Source organism: Mustela lutreola, chromosome 1, assembly GCF_030435805.1.
Source record: "Mustela lutreola isolate mMusLut2 chromosome 1, mMusLut2.pri, whole genome shotgun sequence".
Taxonomy (NCBI): Eukaryota; Metazoa; Chordata; class Mammalia; order Carnivora; family Mustelidae; genus Mustela; species Mustela lutreola.
In genome coordinates this window covers 262,633,607-262,658,386 of record NC_081290.1, presented here as the reverse complement: position 1 = coordinate 262,658,386, position 24,780 = coordinate 262,633,607, and the positions used below count along the sequence as shown (strand labels likewise).

At 45.8% G+C, this 24,780-nt stretch overlaps 1 protein-coding gene across 4 annotated transcripts in view; it reads left to right on the top strand.

The window, feature by feature from the left end:
- The window catches only part of SLC1A2 (solute carrier family 1 member 2), a 144,596-nt gene that overhangs the window by 48,847 nt on the left and 70,969 nt on the right, over window positions 1–24,780 (top strand). Inside the window, exon 1 of one of the 4 annotated variants that reach the window (XM_059139797.1) lies at window positions 3,130–3,306. The exons of the other annotated variants lie outside the window; for them this stretch is intronic. Within the exon in view, the coding sequence (XP_058995780.1) occupies window positions 3,293–3,306 (14 nt within the window). The 5' untranslated portion in view covers window positions 3,130–3,292. Of the gene's footprint in view, window positions 1–3,129; window positions 3,307–24,780 lie in introns of those variants that run through there. 4 annotated transcript variants of the gene reach the window in all.

Genomic DNA, 24,780 nt, shown 5'->3' with positions numbered 1-24,780 from the left:
ATCAGAAAGAATAGATCAAGTGTGGGAGAGTTGAATTTTGAGGGGAGGGCTTCCTGCATGGGCTCGGGTCTATGGCTGTTACCAAGCTGGGCAAAACACCATGGTTTTCCTTTTTTAAGATTTTATTTATTTATTTGGCAGACAGAGATCACAAGTAGGCAGAGAGGCAGACAGAGAGAGAGGAAGGGAAGCAGGCTCCCCGCTGAGCAGAGAGCCCGATGTGGGGCTTGATCCCAGCACCCTGGGATCATGACCTGAGCCAAAGACAGAGGCTTTAATCCACTGAGCCACCCAGGTGCCCCATGGTTTTCCTTTTTTACAATAATTCTTACTCTGTCCACATTTTGGCCCATGTCTCTTTACTATTTAAAACTAATTCCTCAAAGTTCCTTTGTTTAGAGGTTTGTTTTTTTTTAAAGGTTATTGATACTATGATTTAAAAATTCTTTATGCTCATTGCAGGGAATTGCTAAACTATTTAAAAGCAGGGAAAACAGTCACCTGTCATTCCATGAATCAGAGGTCATCACTATTAAAATGTGTTGTGTTATGGTCATAATATATGACCATTGAGATCTTTGTGCATACCTTTATCCCTTATACCTGCTTTTGAGGGTATCAGCTCCTCCTTTGTTAAAGAAAAAGGAACTTAGGAGCCCCTAGGTGGCTCAGTGGGTTAAGCCTCTGCCTTCAGCTCAGGTCATGATCTCAGGGTCCTGGGATTGAGCCCTGCACTGGACTCTCTGCTCAGCGGGGAGCCTGCTTCTCTGTCTGCCTCTCTGCCTACTCGTGATCTCTGTTAAATAAATAAATAAAATCTTAAAAAAAAACAAAGAAAAAGGAACTTAAGTTACTTTCCTATGAATTCGTGTTCTAAACTCCCTTCTTATGGCCACTCATACATCGTGTGGTACCTGCTTTATGTCCAACTTTATGGACATGCGCTAGGTTGCCGTATGCGAATACGGATAAGAAATTAACATATTTTAATATCTCTGCTGTACTTTACCACTGCGGTGGCATCATTTGCTTAATCTTTTGCGATGACTGAACTGGGTTGTTTCCACTGTGTGTATTTTATAGCAGCGCTGCAAATGACCATCTCTGTCTGACTTAAACTTATTTTTCTTGGAGTTTGAAGTTCCAGGCACCGTATTCCCAAGTTGGGCTGACCAGTTCTGTGAACAGAAAGGTTTAAAATATTTGTTACTGATTTCCGGAATGAATAAATCCAAATCAGTAGAGCTGCCCATGCCCACTCGTGTCGGTAGTGATATTTAGGAAGGATTATTGAAAGGAACTTTGGATCCTCTCAGATGGGAATCAGTCATTTTTCTTCTAGCTTTATGTTCAAGACTCACATTTACTCAAAAAGCACAAAGCTGTTGAAATTCTCATTGTGCCCCTGACTGGTGATTTTTAATGGTGTGTGTGTGGGGGAAAGGCCCAATCCTGCTCCCGTGGGGGGCATAATCTAGTGGGGGACAGTGGACATTAATTCATCACACAGGTGGAATTGGGCAGTTAGACTTGGTCCTGGTAGGTCAGGGAGGCTTCTGGGAGGAAGCAGCATTGGAGCTCAGATCAGAGCAAGCAGGAGCTGTTGGTGAGGTGGTGGGGGTGCGGGGTGGTGGTGGTGGCATGGCTTCTCTGCATTTGTACACATGGCTGGAGGAGTGCAGGCCTCCGCAGTAAAGAGATGAGTGAACACGCCGTCTGTGCAGCTTCAACTGCTTCCAGCAGAAAGTTCTTAGCTGTTTTTCCTCCGCCCTAAATCAACCTCAGTTACAAGCTGCCCAAACAATGTAATAATAGTTTTTAAAGTGAAAAGAGAAACACCATGCAACCCAATTACAGAAATGTAAAAATGTTAAAAATTTTTAAAAAAGGGTATCTTAGAACCAAGGAGATAAAGTACCTAAATTCAAGGGTCAGTCTGGAAATTTCACAAATCCTCTAACCCAGCTGCTCGGCTCCTGTGGTCCTTTTGTGATTTAAGTGAAACCAGCTTGAAGCCTCATCTCCCATTCAGAGAGCTGAGAGAGTCTCTTCCCCTTCCCAGGGACCCCTGGCAGCCTGCCTTTCTCCAAGGCACTCCCCATGCGGCTGTCTCTGCTGACTTCTTGTTCTCCCCAGCATCACCTGCTGTTCAGTCTGCTTTCCACATGGCACCCACCACCCCTCCTGCCCTGGGCTCCTGGGGAACATCTTGATCACCCCCCCCCCCACCTTCCCCAAGCTCCCCGCCCCCAAGACTGCAGATGCTGCTGAGGTGATCCAGGTTGCGGAAGATTCCAGCAGCTAAGGGACAGGGGTGGTTCGCCAGGCAGAGCAAAGCAGCCTGCGGAGTACGAGGACAGAACGTTGGAAAGTTGGGCGTTGCTGTTCTGAGGGCAGGACCACAGTGTTAAGTGGTTGAGGAAAGAGTTGGTGTGGTGGGGCAGAGATTTTCAAAGCCCAGCTCTGCCACTTACTGTGACACTTTGGACAGACCACTTCTCTTTCGGTGCCTCAGTTGCTTCCTCTGTCGGATGGGGATAAGATAAGAGTAGTACCTTCCTGATAGGATTCCTGAGGGTCTGGAGAACGGTGGTTCGAAGGATGTCTGGAGCAAGTGAGTTGTCGTTACTATCAACATTATTATTATTACTGTCAGTATTGTGGAAGCTCCCCTGGCCACTCCTTCCAGCTGGGACAGCCTTCACTGGCCATCATTTCACTCCACAGACTCCCCTCTGTACAGACAGGACCTCTTGCTCGCTGTTCAAACCCCTCCTCTGTCCCCCCCCCCAATTCCCATTTATTTTCCTGCGGTGCAGTTCATCTCCCCCTAGGAGCTCACCCCCTAATCCCTGTAGTGAACCTTGTCCATTAAGGTGCATTACACAACAGGGACACCTCACTCCTTCTGCCCCGTCCCGCACATGCTGGGACATTTCATAGCCCTAGCTGGGGGCGGGGGACACAGACACACACACATACACCACACACACACACACACACACTACTTGAAGGAGAGCCTGTGCCAGTCCTTGTGGAGAAATGAGCTGGAGGCCGGCTGGTCCCTCAGGAGGCAGGACTGGAGTGGCTTCTAGAAAGACAGGCTTGGCAGCGGGACAGGATGAAAATGCCTCCTCTCTGTGACCTCTGAGGCTCGGCCGGGCCAAGGCAGGAGTGGATAAAGAGCTAACCTGTCCTGCCTGCAGGCCAAAAATAGGCTGACTGCGTCACAGAGCTTTCGGTAATTAAACCTTCCCTCTGCAAAAGGCCACGCGCGGACTGGAAAGGCGCCATGGATGGGTTAAGGTAATTCACTCCCCACGCTGCCATTTTTCTCAGCATCAGAGGCAGGCTTGAAATCTGAGTCGTGTTAGATGGAGATGGAAATTCATAACCAGGGCACGATGTGGGAGCTGCAGAGTGAGGAGATCTGTGCCAATGATGAGACTTACAGAGGAAGTCGTTTTTTGTCTTTACTCTGAATTGTGTGGACTTTTTGGTGGGGGGGACGGTCCATCAGCTTATTTTTGTAACTGCTTTGGTTTCTTATTATCAAGGTTAATTTGTGTTTGTTATAAGAATCCATAAGGAAATAAAAACCATCCATCATTCTACCCCTTGACAAAATAGCCCCTGGGGACCTTTTGTGTCCTTTTTTTTTTTTTGCATCTTTTTTTTTTTTTAAAGATTTTATTTATTTATTTGACAGACAGAGATTACAAGTAGGCAGAGAGGCAGTCAGAGAGAGGAGGAAGCAGGCTCCCTGCTGAGCAGAGAGCCCGATGTGGGGCTCGATCCCAGGACCCTGAGATCATGACCTGAGCTGAAGGCAGACGCTTTAACCCACTGAGCCACCCAGGTGCCCCTTTTTTTTGCATCTTGAGGCAAAGCACCATTTTTCTAAAATTGGACAATGTTCATGAAGTTTCTGTCTTGGTTTTTAAATGTACACACAAGGTACTCACAGTGATCTTGTAGTTCATGAAGTCACTAAGCGTTACGTGCAGACCAGTCCGTTTTTAGCTTCCTCACCTCATGGCCAGGTCCGAGTGGGGTAGAATGGCTGGGCCACGTGTCTGCATTGGTAGGAAAATGCGCTAGTCTGGAGTGTTTTTCAGACAGATATCCCAGTCCCAGCAGGAACTGTTGTGCCATCTGTGAGACTGGAGATGTGCTGGTCGCTCCAGCAGGTGGAAAGGGAGTGCAGAGTTGCCCGGGCTTCCCTGGGAAAGCATTACACAGTGAGTAGAGCAAAGTTTTTCTGGTTTGCCTTCTGTCTCTGCCACTAACTGGTTGCCTGACTTTGATTAACCTTCCTCCCCTCGAAACCTCAGCTTTCCCGCCTATCAAGTTGAACTAATGCTCACATCTATGTCACTGGGTTACTGAAAGACAGTGTCTGACTCCAAGTCAAATACTCAGTAATTGTTAGTGATTATTTGTGTATTATGGTGATTAATTTCTCAAATGAGGACTGGATCTGATTCCATTGGATGACCGTTGGCAGATAGGTTCTCTTAGGAAGAATGGATCTCTAAAAGGAAACAGAAATGTTGGCAGCCTTTAGTATGGTTTCTCAGAGAGCTGGTGGGTTCAAGATCTAAGATGGTCAAAAGAATGAAATCTTGATGCCCTCTCCATTACAGTTTCCAGCATGAGTTTGAGGGGGCCTCCAACACCTGGTAGGAGTTCACTCACCCCCAGGGCTGGATCCAGACCAGAGACTCCAGCCCTAGCCAGGCATTATCCCAATCAGGCTCGACAGGGCAGGTAAGAGTATTGGAATAAATCATCAAAAGGTTGGCTGCTTCAGCCGAGATTTTTAGAGCACTAAATCAAATAGCTGGGATCAAATTTTACCCCGGTTTGCATTTTTGGAAGGCTCTCCAGGTGCCTGGGGTTGAGATCTGGCTCAGGTCAGGAGCTGGGAAGCCATGGAGGTGTTCTGTTGGAGAGCCAGCCCTGCATTCCCGGCAGGACCTTGGGTCACTTTCATTCTTTGCTTTCTCTCTCCATCTGGGAAGAACATTTGTGCTTTCGGGGCTGTGAGGATTAGAAAAGTTGGAGTGTCTGATGGGCCTTGCACCATGCCAGACGCAGTGTATGCTCAGGAAATGTCAGTGCTACCTTCCACCCCCCCCCCCCCCCCCATCCTGCAAGATAAGGGCAAGGTAGAAGAAGAGAGGCTCTCTTGGTGGTTTCATCTACAAATAAGGAACCGGAACAAGGAATGTTCAGGTGACTCAAAGCCCTGCTCAGTCTCTGGGAGATGTCCTCTTATGATCTGAATCCATGTGCATTTCCTAAAAACCAGGAGTGAGCCTCTAGTATTTCCTAACATCTTGGCAAATAGTTATTGAGTTTATACCTTGTGCCAGACACTGTGTAGAGCCTGGCACCGTACTGACCCTGTTGAGGGTTTCATCTCCCAGAGGACAGAAATGGAGGCTCAGACATCAGGAGACTCACCCCAGATTTCTTAGCTGGTAAGTGGCGGAAGTGGGATTTGAACCAAGGTCTCGCTGCCTCTAGAACCCATGTTCATGTCCATCCCAGGTATGTGGATCTCTAACAATATAGGATTTTGGTCCCCCGCTGGAAAAGATAGTGTGCAAGCAGACCAGAATGGCCTTTTCAGCTGCTGAACAGTGAGCCCCTGAGTCCAAGGACTGTGTGTTACCCACTCTGTCCGCTCCCGGGGGGCAGCTGATAGGACATTGGGGATAGATGAATGTACTGGAAATCTAAGCATCTGGGTCAGGCCTCCTTTAAAATGCAGATGTGCTAGGAGGAGTATGTGCATTAGAGACTTTTCCTGCTATGGAGACATGAGGGCTTCCCTGGTCTCTGGGGGCCTGTCTGGAGTAAAGGGCACTGGAAATCTAGGAGGACCGGGCCTTGCTCCTTTTTATTTTCCCATGAAGCAGGGAGAGAAAGAGGAGCCCACCTGAGGCGGGCTCCTCCAGGCTGCACGAGAAAGAGCCACCTAAATACTTGATTTCCAGATCCTGGGCATTTGCCAGACAAGGTCTGATGGTGTGGAGACCACATAAAGAACCCGTGTTTCTAAGGACTCATGGACAATGGCTGCTTTATCCATCTCTTTAGTTTCTTGTTCCTGGTGGCCTGTGGGCCTTTGATTCCCTTGGCACTTTTGATTTCTTCCGATTCTCCTTTTCATGTGGCCTCGGCTTTAATTTTATTTTTAGGGAGAGTGCGTGTATGTGGCGGGGGGAGGGGCAGAGGGAGACAGACTCCTAAGCAGGCTCCATCCTTAACACGGAGCCCAGCCCGAGGCTCGATCTGATCTCAGGGCCCCCTAGATCATAACTTGAGCCGAAATCCAGAGTCAGATGCTAAACCAACTGAGCCACCCTGGTGTCCTTGGCCTTGACTTTTAATCTTTATTTTCATCTGTCTGACCCATCCCTTATTTGGGGCCCCAGGCTCCTGCCGCATCCCCCCCCAGTTCGTGTGTCTGACTCTAACCTCACTCCCTGCAGTTCCCAGGCTCACTTCCAAGGATGTTCCTCCTGTTGCTCAGCTTTGCCTTTCCCTTCCTGCCTGTGGGCTGTGTTCTCCGTTCTTCTGCCCCATGCCTCTGCTCCCCTTCTCTCTCCCCATTCAAAGTCAGCCTCTGGTTTCCAGACTTCCCACATGTGCTTCTCCTCTGTGACTCTGTCCCAAACTTTTCCTTCAATTTCTTTGTCTTCATAGTCCCAGTAGCAGTGATGTGTGTCTGTGTTGGTTCCTTTGGCAATTTTGTATCTCCTCTTATCCCTTCTTAGAGCTTTTGTTATTCACCTTTCTTTTTATTAACATAAAATGTATTTTTTGCTTCAAGGGTACAGGTCTGTGAATCATCAGTCTTACCCAATTCACACCATTCACTATAACATATACTGTCCCCAATGTCCATCACCCAGCCACCCTATCCCTACCCCCCACCCCCCAGCAACCCTCAGTTTGTTTCCTGAGATTAAGAGTCTCTTATGGTTTCTTTCTCTCCCAGGTCCCATCTTGTTTCATTTTTCCCCCCCTTCTCCCCACGACCCCCCACCTGCCTCTTAAATTCTTCATATCAGAGAGATCATATGATAATTTTCTTTCTCTGACTTACTTATTTCGTTCAGCATAATACCCTCTAGTTCCATCCATGTTGTTGCAAATAGCAAGATTTTGTTTCTTTTGATGGCTGCATAGTATTCCATTGTATGTATATGTGTATATATACACATATACATACATATATATACATATATATATACACACCCCACATCTTCTTTCTCCATTCATCTGTTGATGGACATCTAGGTTCTTTCCATAGTTCAGCTATTGTGGACATCGCTGCTATAAACATTCAGGTGCACGTGCCCCTTCAAATCACTACATTTGTACCTTTAGGGTAAATACCCAGTAGTGCTATTGCTGGGTCATAGGGTAGTTCTATTTTCAACTTTTTGAGGAACCTCCATACTGTTTCCCAGAGTGGCTGCACCAGCTTGCGTTCCCACCAACAGTGTAGGAGGGTTCCCCTTTCTCCGCATCCTCACCAGCATCTGTCGTTTCCTGACTTGTTGATTTTAGTCATTCTGACTGGTGTGAGGTGATGTCTCACTGTGGTTTTGATTTGTATTTCCCTGATGCTGAGTGATGTTGAACACTTTTTCATGGATTATTCACCTCTTAGACCATAATATCTCATCTGTTTGCCCTCCTCCCCATCCATTCTGGTGTTTATAAAATGCGGTGTTTCAGTCTTATCCACTGAGTATCTCCTCAGTGTAGGGCATCCTGCTGAGGGCCAAGGACAGCCAAGAGGAATATTGGGTCTGCTCATCACAAGGAAAGACCCTCAGAGTGAGAGTCTATTGGCTTAGCCCAACTTTAGATGGTTCTTTCAACAATCCCAGAAAAGACCAAGGCAGGCATACATCTGTCTTTTTGTATCACGTGTCATCTTTTTGTAAAAGCAGATGTCTGAGGAATGCTTTGGCATCTGCCTGGGTCCATAGGCCCTCTCCTAGTGAGGCTCAGCATGTGCATTCCAGATTCCATTGGCTGTGTTAGTAACATTGCCTCCTGGGGAGCTGTGCTGGAACACAGTCAGGGCCCAGACCTGTCACAGGGACTTTGGCACAGGGCACAGTCAGGATGGAGGGCTGGCTTCAAAGAAAAAGGCCCTTCCTGCCGCTTCCAAATGCTCAGGGCATCTGGCTCCTTTGTCGTCAATTTTTCAGGAACAGATGAGTTTGATCATTCGCTTAACAAACAATTTGCTGAGTATCGTAATCTCTGTTTACTCAGTGACCACCTGGCATAGTGCCTAGCACAGAAATAAGTGGGACTGTCTCTGGACTACGTGAATCCACATCAAGGGAAAATCAACGCAAATTACTGGAAGCAGGGATTGCAAATATGGGCGCCTATGTGGCCACCCCTCAGGTTTGTGTCCATGGCAGGTACTGCTAGTTGATCATAGCGCTCGTTCACTTTGAGTGTGGATTCAGCTTCAGAATCCATCGTAACCCGTTGTTTGGGGCAGGGAGCCTTCATGGATTGGACTGCGCCCATGGGACGAAAGCGGATTGGAAGCACTCTTGTCCTGATGGTCGTTGACAGGCCACTGAAATAGAAGGAAGAGGGCTCAGGAGGGCCAGTGCATTGAGTAGCCACAGCTGGCCAGAGCAGACTGTGAGACCCCTTTCGTGGGGGTGCTTGACAGGATCAGTGCTGTGGGGATGTCCCCCAGCATTGCTCCTGGGGACCCCTTCGTGCCCCTTCTTCCCCCTCATGATGTTCTCCCGAGTTTCTGAGGGTTCTTCTTCCTCCTCCTTCCCCACAGAATGAGCTATGAGGCAAGATTCAACTCTCATTTCCTTTAAGATCTTTTTTTGTGTCCCTTGCCTCGGGTGGAGAGCTCAGTGGAGCATCAAGTCTCAAGTCTCTGTCTTCAGACACATCTCTCTGCCATGTCCAGATGCCTTCCTTTGGCCTCAGAGCATGGATCGGAGCCTGTTTGCCTTTCCATGTCCCCGTGGTTTCTGTTCCTTGCCTGCAGAAGTGGCATCTGCTGCAGGCACGTGGCCTTCCTCCAAGCTGGGGGTCAGTCACGTGGAGTCCTGCCCGCATGCCTGGCTCACCTATAGCCTCTTCCCTCTGCCTTGGAAGCCTCTTCTCTTCACCATCTGGTGAATATGGAGTCCTCAGCCAGGAGGCTCACAAAGGTGTGGAGGGTCTCCAGGAGGAGGAGCACCCCACAGAGAGGATAAGAGAGGGAACCTTCCCCGCTCTGTGTGGAGAACCCGGGGACAGTAGGAGCTGGGCTAGAAAGATACCCCTCAGATGAAAAGTGGTCATGGTTAAAATGCTTTAAGAACCTGGGCCTGGGGAATGCCTGGGTGGCTCAGTGGATTAAGCCACTGCCTTCGGCTCAGGTCATGATCTCAGGGTCCTGGGATCGAGCCCCACATGGGGCTCTCTGCTCAGCAGGGAGCCTGCTTCCCCCTTTCTCTCTGCCTGACTCTCTGCCTGCTTGTGATCTCTCTCTCTGTCAAATAAATAAATAAAATCTTAAAAAAAAAAAAAAAAAAAAGAACCTGGGTCTGGGTTTGAATTCTAGCTCCTCAGCTTAATAACTGAGACCTGGGGAAGTTCATTTCTCTGTGTCTTAGTTTGCTCATCTGCAAAGTGGGTCTTAAAATAATGTCACCCTTATTAAACAGTGGTTATGAGGTTTAAATGAGTACAAAGCACTTTAAAACAGTGCTGGCTGCAAGCATTGGCTGTTATTAGACATCCCAGGCTTTAACTGGTGATTCTCACTTTGGTTTTTATATCTTTCTGTAAATAAAGTGCATATTATTTATGGAATCTGAAAAGATAAAACAGAATTCTTTTTTTTTTAAGAGATAAGGAAAGAGTCTGGTAGGTAAGGGGGTCATAGTTGGCCCTCCCAGCCGCTTGCCCTAGCCCCATGCACATACTTCTTTTAAAAAATATTTTATTTATTTGTCAGAGAGAGAGAGAAGGAAAGCATGAGCAGGGGGAGCAGCAGGCAGAGGGAGAAGCAGGTTCCCGAACCCTGAGCAGGGAGCCCAATGCAGGACTTGATCCTAGGACCCTGGGATCAAGATCTGAGTCAAAGGCAGACGCTTAACCAACTAAGCCACCCAAGCATCCCTCCCATGCATGTACTTCTTCGTGCATTGGTGTGGGGGTGATAAGTTTCTATGCCCCTCTCCCCTGTATGTCCCTGTTGATCTTCCTTGGTCCCAGAAGCCTCATAGCTGAGGCTCTAACCTTCCTGCGTGTTGTCATGGTTGGCACCCAACGAGTCCTGCAGGAACATTAGGGAACGAAACCAGCCAGCGGTTCCTCCCCAGAGAAGATGCGATCAGCAGACAATGCAGTAGCAGATGCGCGGGCTGGGGTTCTTGGGCCTGGGCAGCGAGCTCCGAGAGCAGGACGGTGCTGTGTCTCGCCAAGGGGAGAAAGGAGAGAGGGCAAGGTTGTGCTTGCAAAAGCAGGAGCAAAGTCCACACGTTTTATGAAGTGTTTTATGGCCAAGCTGCACTTGGAAGCCTGGTGCTTAGCAAGAATTATTAGGTGTGATGGTCTTAACATGAGATCTGGGGGTGGAGCAGGAGACGCTGGTGAGGTAAGCGGCATGGAGTGGGTTGCTTGGACTCAGCAGGCTGCTTCAGTTTATTCAGTCAGCCCGTTTATTGTTTTTTTAGAATTACTCCTATTACTTTTTGTTGTTGTTGTTGTTCTTGAGGCATCCAAAACTCAGCTTAAAGATGCACCAAAACTATTTGTCAGTTACTTGCTCTCTGTCTGAAACAGAGCTGCTATGCACAATTGAATGGTTCAATTTTCTTAATTACCTTTGGGGACTAAAAGTGCCTCTAAGTCACTTCCAATTCGGGGCTCAGGAATCTGATCCAAGCAGGGTGCTTGGGACTGAAGAGACCCTTATCAGTACTGAGGGAGGGGCAGTGAGCCGAATGTGCTCCATGGGACCCTATGTTAATTTCTCAGGCCCCCAAACTGAGGGAAGGGCCTCCCATTCTTCTGGAAATTCAGAACCAACAGATTGTCTAAAGAGGGGATGTGGTCTCCTTTTTGTCTCTTTGACCCCCTTGAGGGGTAGCAGTGAGGATTCAGCTTTCTGAAGCAACAGTCTTCTATAGTTGGAGCAGAGTAGAAATTCTTAACCAGGGACCACAGATAAAGGGCTTCATGGGTCTTGAGTTGAAAGGAAATTTTTTCTGCAGATGCATTTTCAGGGGGATCATCCTTTAATTCCATCAAGAACACACTTGTGTGCAAATGGTGAAGAGATCCTTCTTGCTGTTCTTAGAAATAACTGGCTTGCTTCTGCCTCAGGGCCTTTGCACTTGTGTTCCCTCTCTCAAAATACTTTTCTCTAAGCTCCTACGTGGTCACCCTCACTTTCTTCAAGTCACTGATTAAAGTTCACCTTATGTAAAGCAGTATCCCATCGCCATCTTGTTCAACACCGTGTCATGTCATTGTTCTTTACAGAACTTATTGCCATAGGACATTAATTCTTTGTTTATTAGCTCCCGACTTAAGCTTCTGTTGTGTTCACTGCTCTTTTTGTTGCATCTAGAACAGTGCCAAGTTCAAAGTAGATGCTTTGTAGATATCTACTGAGCAGATGAGTGAATGAGCAAATTAATAACATTGACCATATTTGGTTCTTAGATATAAATAGAAGACAAGTGTCTGAGTTCTCAGTGGGATCACTTCTCGGCCATGTACCTTGGGTCCCAAATATTTGAAGTGCGGTGAAATGATCCCCGGAGCACTGCCATAGATGTTTTGGCAGGAGTCTTCTAGTGATTCCTCCATGTTGACACATCTGTCCGTTAATTTCATCAAACCTTTGAATACACCAGGTATGTGTGTGTATGTGTGTGTGTGTGCATGCATGCACACACACATACATGTGTATGAATGGAGAGGTCTCAATGCACAGATCTCACCACCTTCATTATTATGAGTTATTGCCTCCGTGCACAGATAATGCATTATCCCCACGTGCAGGTGGGCTGCTGCTATTTCTGACACATTGGTGAGCGTTCAGTGACTTGTGTGAGGCCTCACAATATGTCAGCGTTGGCAGTGCTGCAAGTCCCACTAGCAAGCTGTGGTCCCACCCTATAATCACAATATGCTGGAGAAGATGTCCCAGCGGGTGGACTTCCGTGACCAGGACCAGCTTGGGGCTAGTATTGTCTGATGCATGAGCTCCTCTGTGAATGGGAGGCAATTGCTTTTTTTCCTGATCCAGACAAAGTGGAGTTAAGACTATGAAAAGAGGTTCTGCATTTTCCTCTCAATTTAAAGGAAAGGACAAAAGGAACCACTGTCTTTTGGAAGTACATTCCTTCTGAGAGGGATAAACCCTGGTCTCTTCTGGACAGATTATGTGCTTTGCTTCTTTCTGAGCATAAACTTCATAATCATTTTGCAGAATTTATCTTTTGTTACTATCTGCATCGGGTAAGCTTGGAAGTAAATTTAGCACATAGAGCTAGTGCCTCCTGGTAACCTCTTTTACAAACAGAAGCTTCAGAGTCTCATCTTTTAAAAAGTTAGTGTTTCCTTGCATTAAAAAACAAAACAAAACACTGTCCTCTTCCAAAGATTGTTATTTTATTTTTTAAATTATTTTTAAAGATTTTATTTATTTATTTGACACACAGAGATCACAAGTAGGCAGAGAGGCAGGCAGAGGTGGAGGGAAGCAGGCTCCTCGCTGAGCAGAGAGCCCAATGCGGGGCTTGATCCCAGCACCCTGGGATCATGACCCCAGCCGAAGGCAGAGCTTTAACCCACTAAGCCACCTAGGTGCCCCTCTTCCAAACATTTTAGATGGCTTATTCATCATTATCAAAGGAAATTTTAATTATACAGTATAATAATACATGAACATAACATTGTTTTAAAAGTCAAAACTTACCAAAAAACCCTACACAAACATAAAAAGATCCCTTATATACTTAACTCTAACCAACTGAGCCACCCAGGCGTCCCTATATACTTAACTCTAAAACCTGATCCCATTCCCAGAGGTAAACTTCTGCAGTTTTTTGCTTCTTCCAGAATTTCTCCCCATGCATTATAAACGTGTATATGCATGAAGAGTTCTTACTTATCTCTATTTTGGACATTTTTCCGAGTCAGTTCATATAGAAATGCATCATTCTTTTCAACAGGAACATAGTCTTCCATTGCATCAAAACGTACCCACACGGAACCAGCCAACCCCTTACTTGTTGGAAGTCTGGTTACTTCTCAGTTTTTACTGTTACAGATAATTCTGTAAAGAACAGGCAGCTCTGTGTATGCACACAGACATTTCTCTAGGACAGATTTTAAGAAAACTACATTTGCTGGGTAGAAGAGTATTGCAGATTGTTAATTTTGTTGGAAACTACCAGACCAACCCTCCTTCCAGCCTTACCGAAATAGACTCCTGCACTGAATTTTCTGTGCCCCTGCCAATCATAGATGCGATGATTTTTGAGAAAGTTTTGCTGATTTGATGTGCAAATGTGCTTTTAATTTACTTTGCTCTGATTTCTAAGGTGGTTAAGAATCTTTTTGTATGTTGCTGTATATTGGAGGTTTTTGGACATGGTTTCAAACATTTTCACTAATAGAACTGTTTCAGAAATGCCTCTCCTCCAGGGCAGATATGCAGTTGGTAGTTAAAGTGTTGAAAGACTTTCATACTTGTTGGTAAAGTGCCCCTGCCCCGAACTCAGTTCCCTGGCACGTCCCCCTCCCCCTCTGGTGCCTTGCCCGGACCTCCCAGCGAGGTAGCAATTAAGAGGTTAATATGCAACCTCACAGGTGACCTTCAGGACCCTGCTCTATTGCAAAATCAGCCTCTATGCCGACTGGCCCCCTGATACACCATTTACAAAATATTTCCATGAGTTCCTCCCAGACTCTCAACCGAATATACTCAAACTGTGTTTTATCCATTTAGCAGTTCGTGGCCTCCGAGATTCACAGTAACATCCTGCTGGTTTGCTTCTTGAACTGGGCCCTGTTCTATACGCCGATTTCCTAGGATTATGCTTACATAATTTCCTTTTGATCTTAGCCTGCACACTGTAATCCGAGAGGGCACGATGGGGGAGTAAGATGACCCTTACGTAACTTACTATGTAAGAGCCGGGGGACCTCACTCTCACTGGAGTGTCTGCAGAGTTTTCCAGGAAGTTTGAAAGTTCATTCTGGCCGAAGTTTATGCTGTCTTTCTGTCGGTTGAGTTCTTTAAAAAGCATTCTTTTATTTCTGAAAGAGCCAAAGGGAAAGGGGAAAGAAAGAAAGGCAGTATTGCTGTTAACGGGGACAGCATGTTAGAGAAATGCATCTAATTAGACTCTACAATCCTCTTTCCGTGTGTATGGATAAGGAAACAGGCTGGAGGGATCAAGGCGCGTTGCTGAAGTTCATTCAGTTAGAGAGCAGGAGCACTGACCTATAAAGCCCACCAGCTTCTGCCTCTGGAATGCACCTGTGCATGTGTGTATCTGGAGTGAGGGACATGGAGTGACTCAATCGTCTTGGACAGTCTGCTTTCTGTCCCATTCCCCTTTCTGTCCTGTGTACTCTTATACTTTGCCCTCTGGCAGCAGTAAGGTCGATGGGGAGCTCAGACCATTCCAAGAACTTCGAGTACCTTAGAGTCCGGGCAGACTGAGGCTAGCTCTTTGATCTCTGGGCCAGGAAAACCCTGTCCTGTCCCTGGCTGTGTGCAGATGGACCAGAGGCTTTGAGGCTAGAACTTTGGACTCCCCAGTGTGACCCTTTCACCTTTCCCTCTGAACCAGGCAGACCCAAAAGCAACAGGTCTCAGGTAACGTGTTTGCCTGGCACAAGCTGGGTTGAGTAGCTGCTTCTGTCTTAGGGAAGTGACATGTGAGCAGAGCTCACTGCTTCGTCAGTGGAACAAAACCCTAAAGGAAAAAGCTGGTCTAGGCAGCCCAGGGCAATGGGGTTCTGGTCATTTAACTTAAAGAGACCTTAGAAGGTACAGCGAAGAAGGATTTGTTGTTAAATATATTGGGGGGAATTCCCTCTTCTTTTTAATCCTCCCATTGAAAAAGTAATAAACACACATGGGAAAACACTCAGACTATGCTGAAGAGTACACAGGGATCGGTGAGTCCTGTCTCCCTAGAGATTCCTGTGTACTCATTCTTCCCCTCAGAGGTCACTATAATTAACAATGCCCTGTGGTCCTTCCAGAAATGTTATCTGTTATCTTTGAATGACAATTATGAGTGTGTATATTTCCTATGTATCTATCTATCTGTCTATCTCTGTCCATCGATCTGTCCATCCATCCTTCCATTTCAACTTGAGCTTAACTCTTATGGTTGCAAATCACTCAAAATTCTCAAGTTCACTCTCTCTTGGTTTAGTGTGTTGGGACCAGTTACACTCCTGAGAGATCGTCTTACATGTCCCCTAGGGTGTCTGCCTGAGATCCAGTCCTGATTATAAAGTCCTCCAGCTGGCGAAGGTGTACCATTGCATCACACACCAACCAAAGACCTTGCTGAGCGATTGGGTTTCCATACCCTGCACTATACTACTTCTCCTGGAGTCTGTCTTTCTCTTTAAAGCAGAATACAAGAAGATGCAGTAGAGGAGGAAAACTATTTTTTCCCTCTACCCTTATAGGTTCTTGACTGGGACCCCCTCACTCCCCATAACAAAAAGATTAATAGGAGAAAAACAAATGTAACTATGTTTGTATGTTCAGGAATCCCACAAAGCTATGAGACCCAAAGGCAGCCAGGCAATTGAGACTTTAAATACCACCATCCTGCTAAAGAAAGATATGGAGTCTGGGGCTTCAAAAGGGGAGAAATGCAATAACCAGGAAGAGAAAAAGAGCGAATGTTTGGCAAAAATATATATATATATATATTTTTCCCTCCTGGGCAGATAAGTCTTTCAGATGAAAATGTTATCTCTGATAGTAGTTCTCTTTCTGTACAAACCCCCTTTCTAAATTCTTTTAGGCAGTTTAGGAGGAGGTAAAAAGCTTTTCCTGGGTCTGTTAGGTCTTGACTGCCTTCAGCTGAAAATAGTCCTCATGCCTAAGAGGAATAATTTGGGGTGGCATCATCTGCTCCTTTACAATGTCTTGTGGAATGGATAGTTTGAGTCAGGAGCAATTTCACAGAATCTGTGCTTCTTCAAAGGTTGTTGTCATTCATTCCCTGCCTGAGAAGGGTCCTGACCCACAATCTCTCTGCTCCCTACATTAAAACTGCTTATTTACATATGTTGATTGCTGGGCAACCGAGTGCTTCAACAGGAGGAGGTCAGTTTTCTCCACAGCACGATTCTTCTCTGTTAAATATGGCAAGAATGAAGGGCTGAGAAATGGCTATGATACCACTTTTCATTATAACCTCCTCCAAATTACCACATGAGAAGCCAGTACTCTGCTAGGCCTTGGGATAGTCAGAAGTAGAAAACAGGATGATCTCCAAGCAACCGCTCCCTGGAGAACAGAGATGTGGTTTGAAATGTGCCTTCCTCAAAGACAGGAAAATAGTCTGTTGGTTCTATCCTTGTCCTAATCAGATCTTCTGGAGAGCTCTAGATACTGGTTCCTTCATCTTGCAGAGCTCAGTGTAGACCTAGATCCTAGTCTCTGCCACTCATGTCTATGTGATTTTGGCGGGAGAAGTCTTAGTGGAGAACATGATTATGTCAATTTTGAAGGATTGTTTTGTTTTAGTTGCAGGGCATACAAACCTAACTTAATCTGACTTAAACCAACAAGAGAACGTATTGGCTTATTGGCTAAAAAACCTACCAGTAGCTTCAGGCATAGTTGGATCCAGAGGCTAAATTCTCACCATCAAGATGCATTTTATTTTTTCCTCCATCTTTCTTTGTTTTCAAACACAGGCAAGTCATTTCTATGAAGCTTCCTTGGCAGTTCAGAACTTGCATCCTAGTAACTCAGAAATATCAGCAAAAGAGAGCTTTTTGGTCACTATCTCCAACAAAAGTCTTAGGATTGAATCCCACATTCTCACCCCTAAATCTTCATGGTCACGAGGATGAAATATCTTGATTCTCCAGGCCTGAGAGGGGCAGTAGATCAACTCCACCCAAACTATAGGATCAGGAGTAGTAGAGGAGGGGAGGGAGGTACCCTGAGGGAAGTTAGGAGACTAGAACCAAAAGAGTACTAAGTGGATACTGGGTAGGCAAGAGCCTTGCCATATAGGGGCTAAATGATGTGGGTTAGCAAATTTTTTTCTGTAAAGGACCAGATAACAAATATTTTAGGGTCTCTGCTGCACTTACTTACTTTTGCCCTTGTAGTGCAAAAGCAACCATAAGCAATAGTTAAATGATGAGCTTGGCTCACCAAGTGTTCTAATAAAACTTTATTTACAATAATAGGCAGTGGGCTGGATTTGATCTATGGCTCTAGTTTGTTGACCTATGGTCTAAAAGATTGTACATGCAGAGCATAAAGTCATCTTTTCCCACTTATTCCAGAGACTCCAACAAATAACATCTGACACATATAAAATACTGAACAAGTGCTGGCTATTATTATTACTTATGTGGTAAGTAAGGCCAATAGCAGTGATAACATTAAGGATAATTATAACAATACCAATTGCATAATGAGATATGATGAATTGTGAGTAATATGTCATCAAAATCTTCAAGGGTTGTTTCTATACAACCCTTGTTGTATAGAACAAGTGCAGCTTCCACTCTATATACTTATAGAGCTGGAAGGCACCACAGAGGCTTCCAATTTGAATACCTCATTTTATAGATGAATTTGAGGCTCACATAAGAGAGGACACAGGTATAAGTTCACAGAGAAAACTAGTGATTGTTTTGGAATTGACAGCTGTTTTCTCCAGCCCTTCCCCTGGAGCCTTGAACTACTCTACCTGAAGGACACATGGTGTGCCTAGTACATTTGAGCACACAGGTAGAGTCACAGTGTAAAGATTCATTGATTTTTCATTGCATCCGAAGTGCATAATGTGGTGACTTAGTATTGGTACCATTCTAGGCATGCTCTTAAGCCAGCAGAAGGACCTGGTTCTGGACCCCCATGAGTTTTATGGCTCATGAGAACTCTCTGCTGCCGGGATGACTCAGATGTCTGTTTTACACAAAGATTACTAAATACCTCTTGCTCCGTTTGAAAACAAGGAAGAAAATGAATAGTTACTCATTGCCTTACTTACTACCCCTTTATCACTGTTTCCTTTGTCTTAGCATGCTGGCAGCCATATAAAAACAGACTGTCTTCAATTTGTCTGCATATTGATAAAAGGCTTCCTTTCAAATCCCACATTAGCCTGGACAGGGAGAGACAGACCTGTGGACACTTTTGTCTGCACTCTTCGGGACGGACTCATTACCCAAATTCTTCATGGTGGATAAAACTTTTGTGGATTTTGGTTAACCAGCAGTCATGCGTGATCTAGAAGGTGGCTATTTTAGAACCACAGCTCTTCAACTTCTCCCCCTGCCCCCAGATCTATTTCCAACTCTTATTACTCAGGATCACTTACATAAATCAATGAAAAGAAATATTTTCACGAATCAAAGCTGTGTCTTGGAATCCTTTGGTCTCACGTACTACAGAGACCCAAGTAAACAGAATGGAACATGTGGGGTTGATTTACCACTTTTTAAAGCCAAAGGTTAGTGAACTTTTCTGCTCAGGATCAGATAGTAAATATTTTTGGTTTCTTGGGCCATGTGGTGGGCTGTGATTCACCAACTTCAGCTCTAAACTCTAGTCATGATAAAGAACAGACCAAAAGATGGAATCTTTGAACTGACTGCTTAGTTTCTTGAACATCGTCTTTAAAAACTTGGGCTTTGGAGTTGGATAGATGTAAGTTTAGGCCTGTGGTTCTGTGCCTTCTCTGCTGTGGGCGATTTAAGGCAAGTTAGTTCCCTTGTGTTCCTTGTCTATAAAATAGAGACAGTAATAATCACCTTTGTAGACCTGCATGGAACCAGCAAAGGAAGTCACTTACCACAGAGCTGGTATGCTACCTAAAGAGAGTAGTAGAATCACTACTGGTATGGATAACCAAGCCCAGTGGGTGAAAAGAAGAAATTAATAGCATACAATTAAGGAACTGATATCTCTGGTCACCTTCAAAGGTAGGATGTTCCAAGAAACCTTTTCTGTCATCTTCTGTGGGGTAAGTCTGGGACTGTACAGATTGGCTTTTCATCTTTGCAAGGCTCCTCGTGTTAACTCATGACAGACCATCTTTCCTTCTCTGAAAAATGAGGTCTCACATCAGTCAGAGGAAAATCTCAAATTAGAAATCCTTTGCTCAACATCCTCTTCAGCCATAGAATTAGTCCATGTGGTCTGCCCTGGGTCAGGATCATCACTGTCATCTGAGAACAAGGAGTGAGGATTGACTTCAGGCTGCAGGAGCTCTGGGACCTCGGTTCATTAGTTCCTAGTGACTTCATCATGTTGCCTCCTGTCATTTTGCAACTCCTGTTGCTAAGGCTGATGTTAGAAATAGTATGGATGGAAGCCATATATGTGTTCAACATCCTTAGGGAATAGAGTTTTCAATAACTAAGTTTTAGAGGGATAGATTTGGAAATATAGGGTTTTTTTTGAGAATTATGAACTATGTAGTTGAGATTGGGTGTGTTGGTGAGACTGGTGAATGAGAGGTTTACTCAAGAATGGCAAAATAGGGGCTCCTGGGTGGCTCAATCAGTTGAGCACCCTGTCCTTTATTTTGGCTCTCGTCATGATCTCAGGGTCCTGGGATGGAGTCCTGCTCAGGCTCCGTGCTTGGTGGGGAGTCAGCTTGAGGTTCTATCTCTCCTCTCCCTCTGCCCTTCTGACTGCTTGCATTCTCTCTCTCTCTTTCTTTCTCTAAAATAAATAAATAAATGATAAAAAAGAATAACAAAACAATGAAAAACAGCAACCCCTTCCTTCTACACACACTCACACATATATGCATACTCTCTCTGGGACAGTTCAAGGTCACGTCCATGATGGAGGAGCTAAGGAACATCTAGGAATGTCACTCTCATGAGGGTCAAGACTCTTGTAGCCACCATGTTGCCATTAGAAAGGATTAGGTTTTCAGTACAGATAGATGGGGATGTAATTCCCCTCTTTGCCCTCTCCTAGCTGTTAGACAACAAGACCCTTACTTAATCTTGCTTCCTCATCTGTGAAATGACTAACAAGCTCTTCTCACGTGGTATAAAACGTCCATCTTAAGAGATACTGCAGATAACTGCTCTCTTCCTGACTGTACGGGCTGGTATCCAAATGGCCAAAACGGCACACCCTGCCCTCCCCCCCATGGTAGACTTGTAAAAGCAGACTGAAGTCACTCTCTGCATTTTAACACATGCTAAGTCATCACTCTAGAGAGTTATGATCCTGGAACCATCCACAACAAGGAGGTCTGCTGAGAAGACAAAGAAAGCCAGTTCTCCCCCAGCCATCCGTGAGCCAGTCCTGGATTGTTTCTCAGGCACTGTCTTTGTCTGCTCTGGGGAAGGTGAGGTCGCAGGCCACCGGCTTCATGCTTTCACGCTTGTCCTCTGGGAGACTTGGCTCCAAGTTGTAAATTATGTGACATCCTTGGTAATGATATGACTCACTCTGTTGAATCACCCTGTACCTACTTTGTAATGTGGGAGAGAAGTATTCACTCCTTGTTTGGGGATTTTATGGAAGTGCACAGGGAAAGCGCCCTTCTATAAATGGGACAGGCTGCTAACAAATGCAGTAGGAGGCAGGAAAGTATGTGACCGAAATTAGGGAGCAGTTCACTTTCCTCCTAACACTTCTTTCAGAAATACAGCGGTGCAAGCACAATGACAAATGGTATTTGGTGCTTGGCCTTGGTGTCAGGGAAGTAATAGGGACTGATGGGGTCTGTGGCCAACTGGAAAATCAGTGTTTATCTATAGAAGAATCACTTTTCAGTTCTAGGTAATGGTTGCCATCAAGAATCCAGGTGTTGGGCTATCTAGATATTCCAGGACTTTGCTCTGAAATCTACTAGCTTTTAAATGTTGTGAAATGATTTAAATGAAAAACAACAACAACGACAACAACCACTACAATGACAAAAACAATCTCCTGTTGTTGTCAGACCCACAGGGAACCTTGGTGGGCAAAAAATGAAGTTGGAGGGGTAGAAAGGGTTGTGTGGACCAACATCTCAAAAATTGCATATGGAGCTATTGCAACACTCTCCAAGTGCAAAAGCTTGACTTTGTCATCCGAATTTTATCATGTTGGAAGGTGGGTAAGCACTGTTAGTACTTTCAATACAAGGTTAAAACGAAGAGCGTGGATATTCAGTTAAAATCTTAAACTGAACAATTTGTAGGGCGTTATTGTTGCAAATTAAAAGAGGACTCAGAATTAATACCCAACTTGTTATCATTAACATTGTTAAAGTTACTACTTATTAAGCTTAGCTGTAAAGAAAGTAGTAGTAGATTTGCGGACGTCTCTCTATTATTCTGGGTGTAATGATATGGGACAAGGTCATAGGTTCTTAACCGCAGGGAAGAGACATTGTGTGAACACTTGATAAGTGGGGAGGGATGGGGACCGAAACCCACCCTGAGAGCATGTGTGAGGGGCAACATCTGGGCAGCTGTTGGACAGTCCATCAGGCTGTTTTGCTGATTGGGCTAAGGAAGCTGAGAGTGAAAAATGAAGTAAAGAGAAAGGAGAGACACTTTGGGCATATGTGGGGGAAGAAGAAAGATGCCTACAATGAAATTTTATTATGTGTTTGCAGGATGATGGGTGATGGGAAGCCTCTTCTTCTTCCCCATCCTGTATAATAGTGATTTCTCAGAACTGGATTGTGGGGTGGGATCTGTTTTCAAGTCAGGCACAAAGGGCTGAATGTGGGCTGAATGCAGCCTTAGGGTAGACAGGGAGAAGGTGGGTAGAGGAGGAAGGCGAGATTGCCCACAGCAAAAGAGCCTGCTGCTTCTGTGTTCATGCAAATCTCTAGGATGTGTTGGAGTCCAGGGAAATCATTTCAAGGAATACTACAGATTTTATCCAACCCCTAGTCCCATATTTTGTCCTAGCACTTAATTTGATCTACTGGTTCTTACTGAATACAGTTAGGGTCCTAGCATTGTACGGGTCATTATATAGTGGATTCAAACAAAGACAGGACATGGTCTTGCTTTGATGTTATGATTTAAGAGACAGCTAGGGGGAAAAAAAAACATGCTTAGAAATAAATAAAAGATTTTACAAGTTGAACAAGATTGAACCTTTCTTCCCAAGCACTGGGGATGAAGGGCACTCATCTCCATCGCCAAGGGAATGGAGCCGTGTTGGTGGTTCATGGCAAACACACTGGACGACTTCCTGGGTGTCAAGGGAAGGCAGGACTGCAATGCCTTCAGGAAGTGCATAAAAAGTCCAGTTGTGTCCCCTTGAGGTAACTTGAAACTGCAGTTACTTTTGGCAAGGTCGTTGGGTGTCAGTTCAAGCTTTGGGAGACCACAGGCTAAGGAGTTTCATGCCCTCTTTCCTTGAGCTTTGTTTGGCTTCGCACCAAACCCATATCCATGGGAATGGGGGCGGGGAACATCTTACCCGGTGCCCCACCCGAGCTGGTCAGCCTCTTGCAGAGGGCACTTCCCAGATCTGTCTCTCTAGAACCTCCAAATCATTACCTCCCCCCAGATGCTGTTGAGCATCTAATACATATTGGGTCCCAGGGTAGAGACAGGCCCTTTCACTGAGAATCTAAAGTCTTCTGGGGAAGACATTAAGATATTGAGGAAACAGCATCACAGAGTCCACTAAGCATTCAGGTTCGAATGTGAGAAGTACTCTAATCCCCAAGCACCAAGCAGGACATCGTCTATTCAAAGCAGGGGAAGTGGGTGGGGCACCTGGGTGGCTCAGTCGGTTAAGCGTCTGCCTTTGGCTCAGGTCTTGATCCCTGGGTCCTGGGATTGAGTCCCATATCTGCCTCCCTGCTCTGCGGAAAGCCTGTTTCTCCCTCTGCCTGCCTCTTTCTCTGCTTGTGCTTGCTCTCTCTCTGACAAATAAATAAAATCTTTTAACCCCCCCCCCCAAAACAAACAAAAAAACAATGGGAAGTTGGTAACCACAGAGGAGTGGACTACTGGTGGACCGTGCCATGTCCACGTCAGGTGCTGCGAAGCAGCTCTCTCAGCAAGTGGCCCGTGTAAGAAATTCACGTTCTCTTAGGAAGCAGCTTTCCCGAGGGGAGGATTTCCCTGCTGCTGGTGATGGGATGGCTCAGTTTTTCCCTTCTAGAATCAGCGTATCAAGCTAGTTGAGAGGTTTTGGAGCCATCGGTACGCTGAGTTGACTGGTGAAGTCAGCAGGGGCTGAATATTTTGCTAACTGATCAGTAGCCACAAATTTATGGCTTGTGAGAAGGAACCGAAGTAAGGAAAGGCACAGGTCCGGGCCGGGGGAAGTCCTGAGGTGCTTCCCCGGGTGATGGGAGCCATCGGAGATGTGACATTGGTCAGCCTTTGGTGTTTACCAGCTGGCGCCTGGCAAAGGAGAGAAAGCTGTTGCTTCAGCCTCTAACTCTTCCCTCAGAGCTGGGCGAAGGGAGGAAGGGTGTGCTGAGGGGTTCAGCCTGCTTCTCAGCTGGGGAGGCTGAGAAGTACGAATCTGGGCTCGCTGCATCTCTGGACAGAGCTCTAGAAGGTGGGGGGTGGGCCCAGAGAGGATCTCCATGTTTGTCGCCTTGTGTCTTGGGCTTATTATAAACATCAAGTAAGATAGTATAGGCAACACTGAGCCTAGGGCCTGGGGCCACATTTGTTTTCTATTGTTGCTATAAAAACTACCCCAAGTTGAGTGTTTTGAAATAATACAGATATATTGTCTTATACTTCTGGAGGTCAAAAGTTCGAAATGGATCTCACAGGGCTAAAAGCAAAGTGTCTACAGGGCTGTGTTCATTCCTGGAGGCTCTGGAGAAGAACGCGTTTCCTTGCCCTTGCCAGCTTCTAGAAGCTACCCACATAGTCCTTGGTTCACAGCCCCTTCCTCTATCTGCAAAGCCAGCAGTGTGGGGCTGAGTCTCTCTCGTGCTGCTGTCTTTCTAATTCTCTCTTGTCCTGCCTCCCTTCCACTTGTAAGGACCTTTGTTTGTGGTTACACGGAGCCTGCCTGGGTAACCCAGGAAAAAGTCTCCAACTCAGGGTTAGCAAACTTAGTTCCTTTTTGCCGCAAGTCACTCACAGAGTCACAGGTTCAGGGGATTAGGGCCTGGGCATTCTGCAGGTGGTGGGGGGTGTTTTTATGCCTACTATGGGCACATACTAAAAAATCAACCAGTGGTCCCTGTTTATTACCAGAGCTCCCTCAAGTGTGGGGTCAAAGCCTCGACTCTGGCAGATGCTGGGGTTCTGCATGCAGAGGACTAGAAAGCCTGCCTTGCCTCGCTCTGGGGAGCAAGGATGTGACCAGTCCCCACCTGGAGGGGTGCCTGGGAGGCTAGTGGATAGAGAGAGAGGCAGGCTCTGTGTATTGCTAAGTGTCGTGTTATGATGAAAAGCATGATCCTTTCGCTTGGGGAGAGCTGGCTTCCGATCCCAGCTCAGCCCCTCACTAGCCCTGGGGCACATGACTTCATCACCGACCTCCAGTTTTTTCATCCATTAAGAAGCAATAATAATAGCACC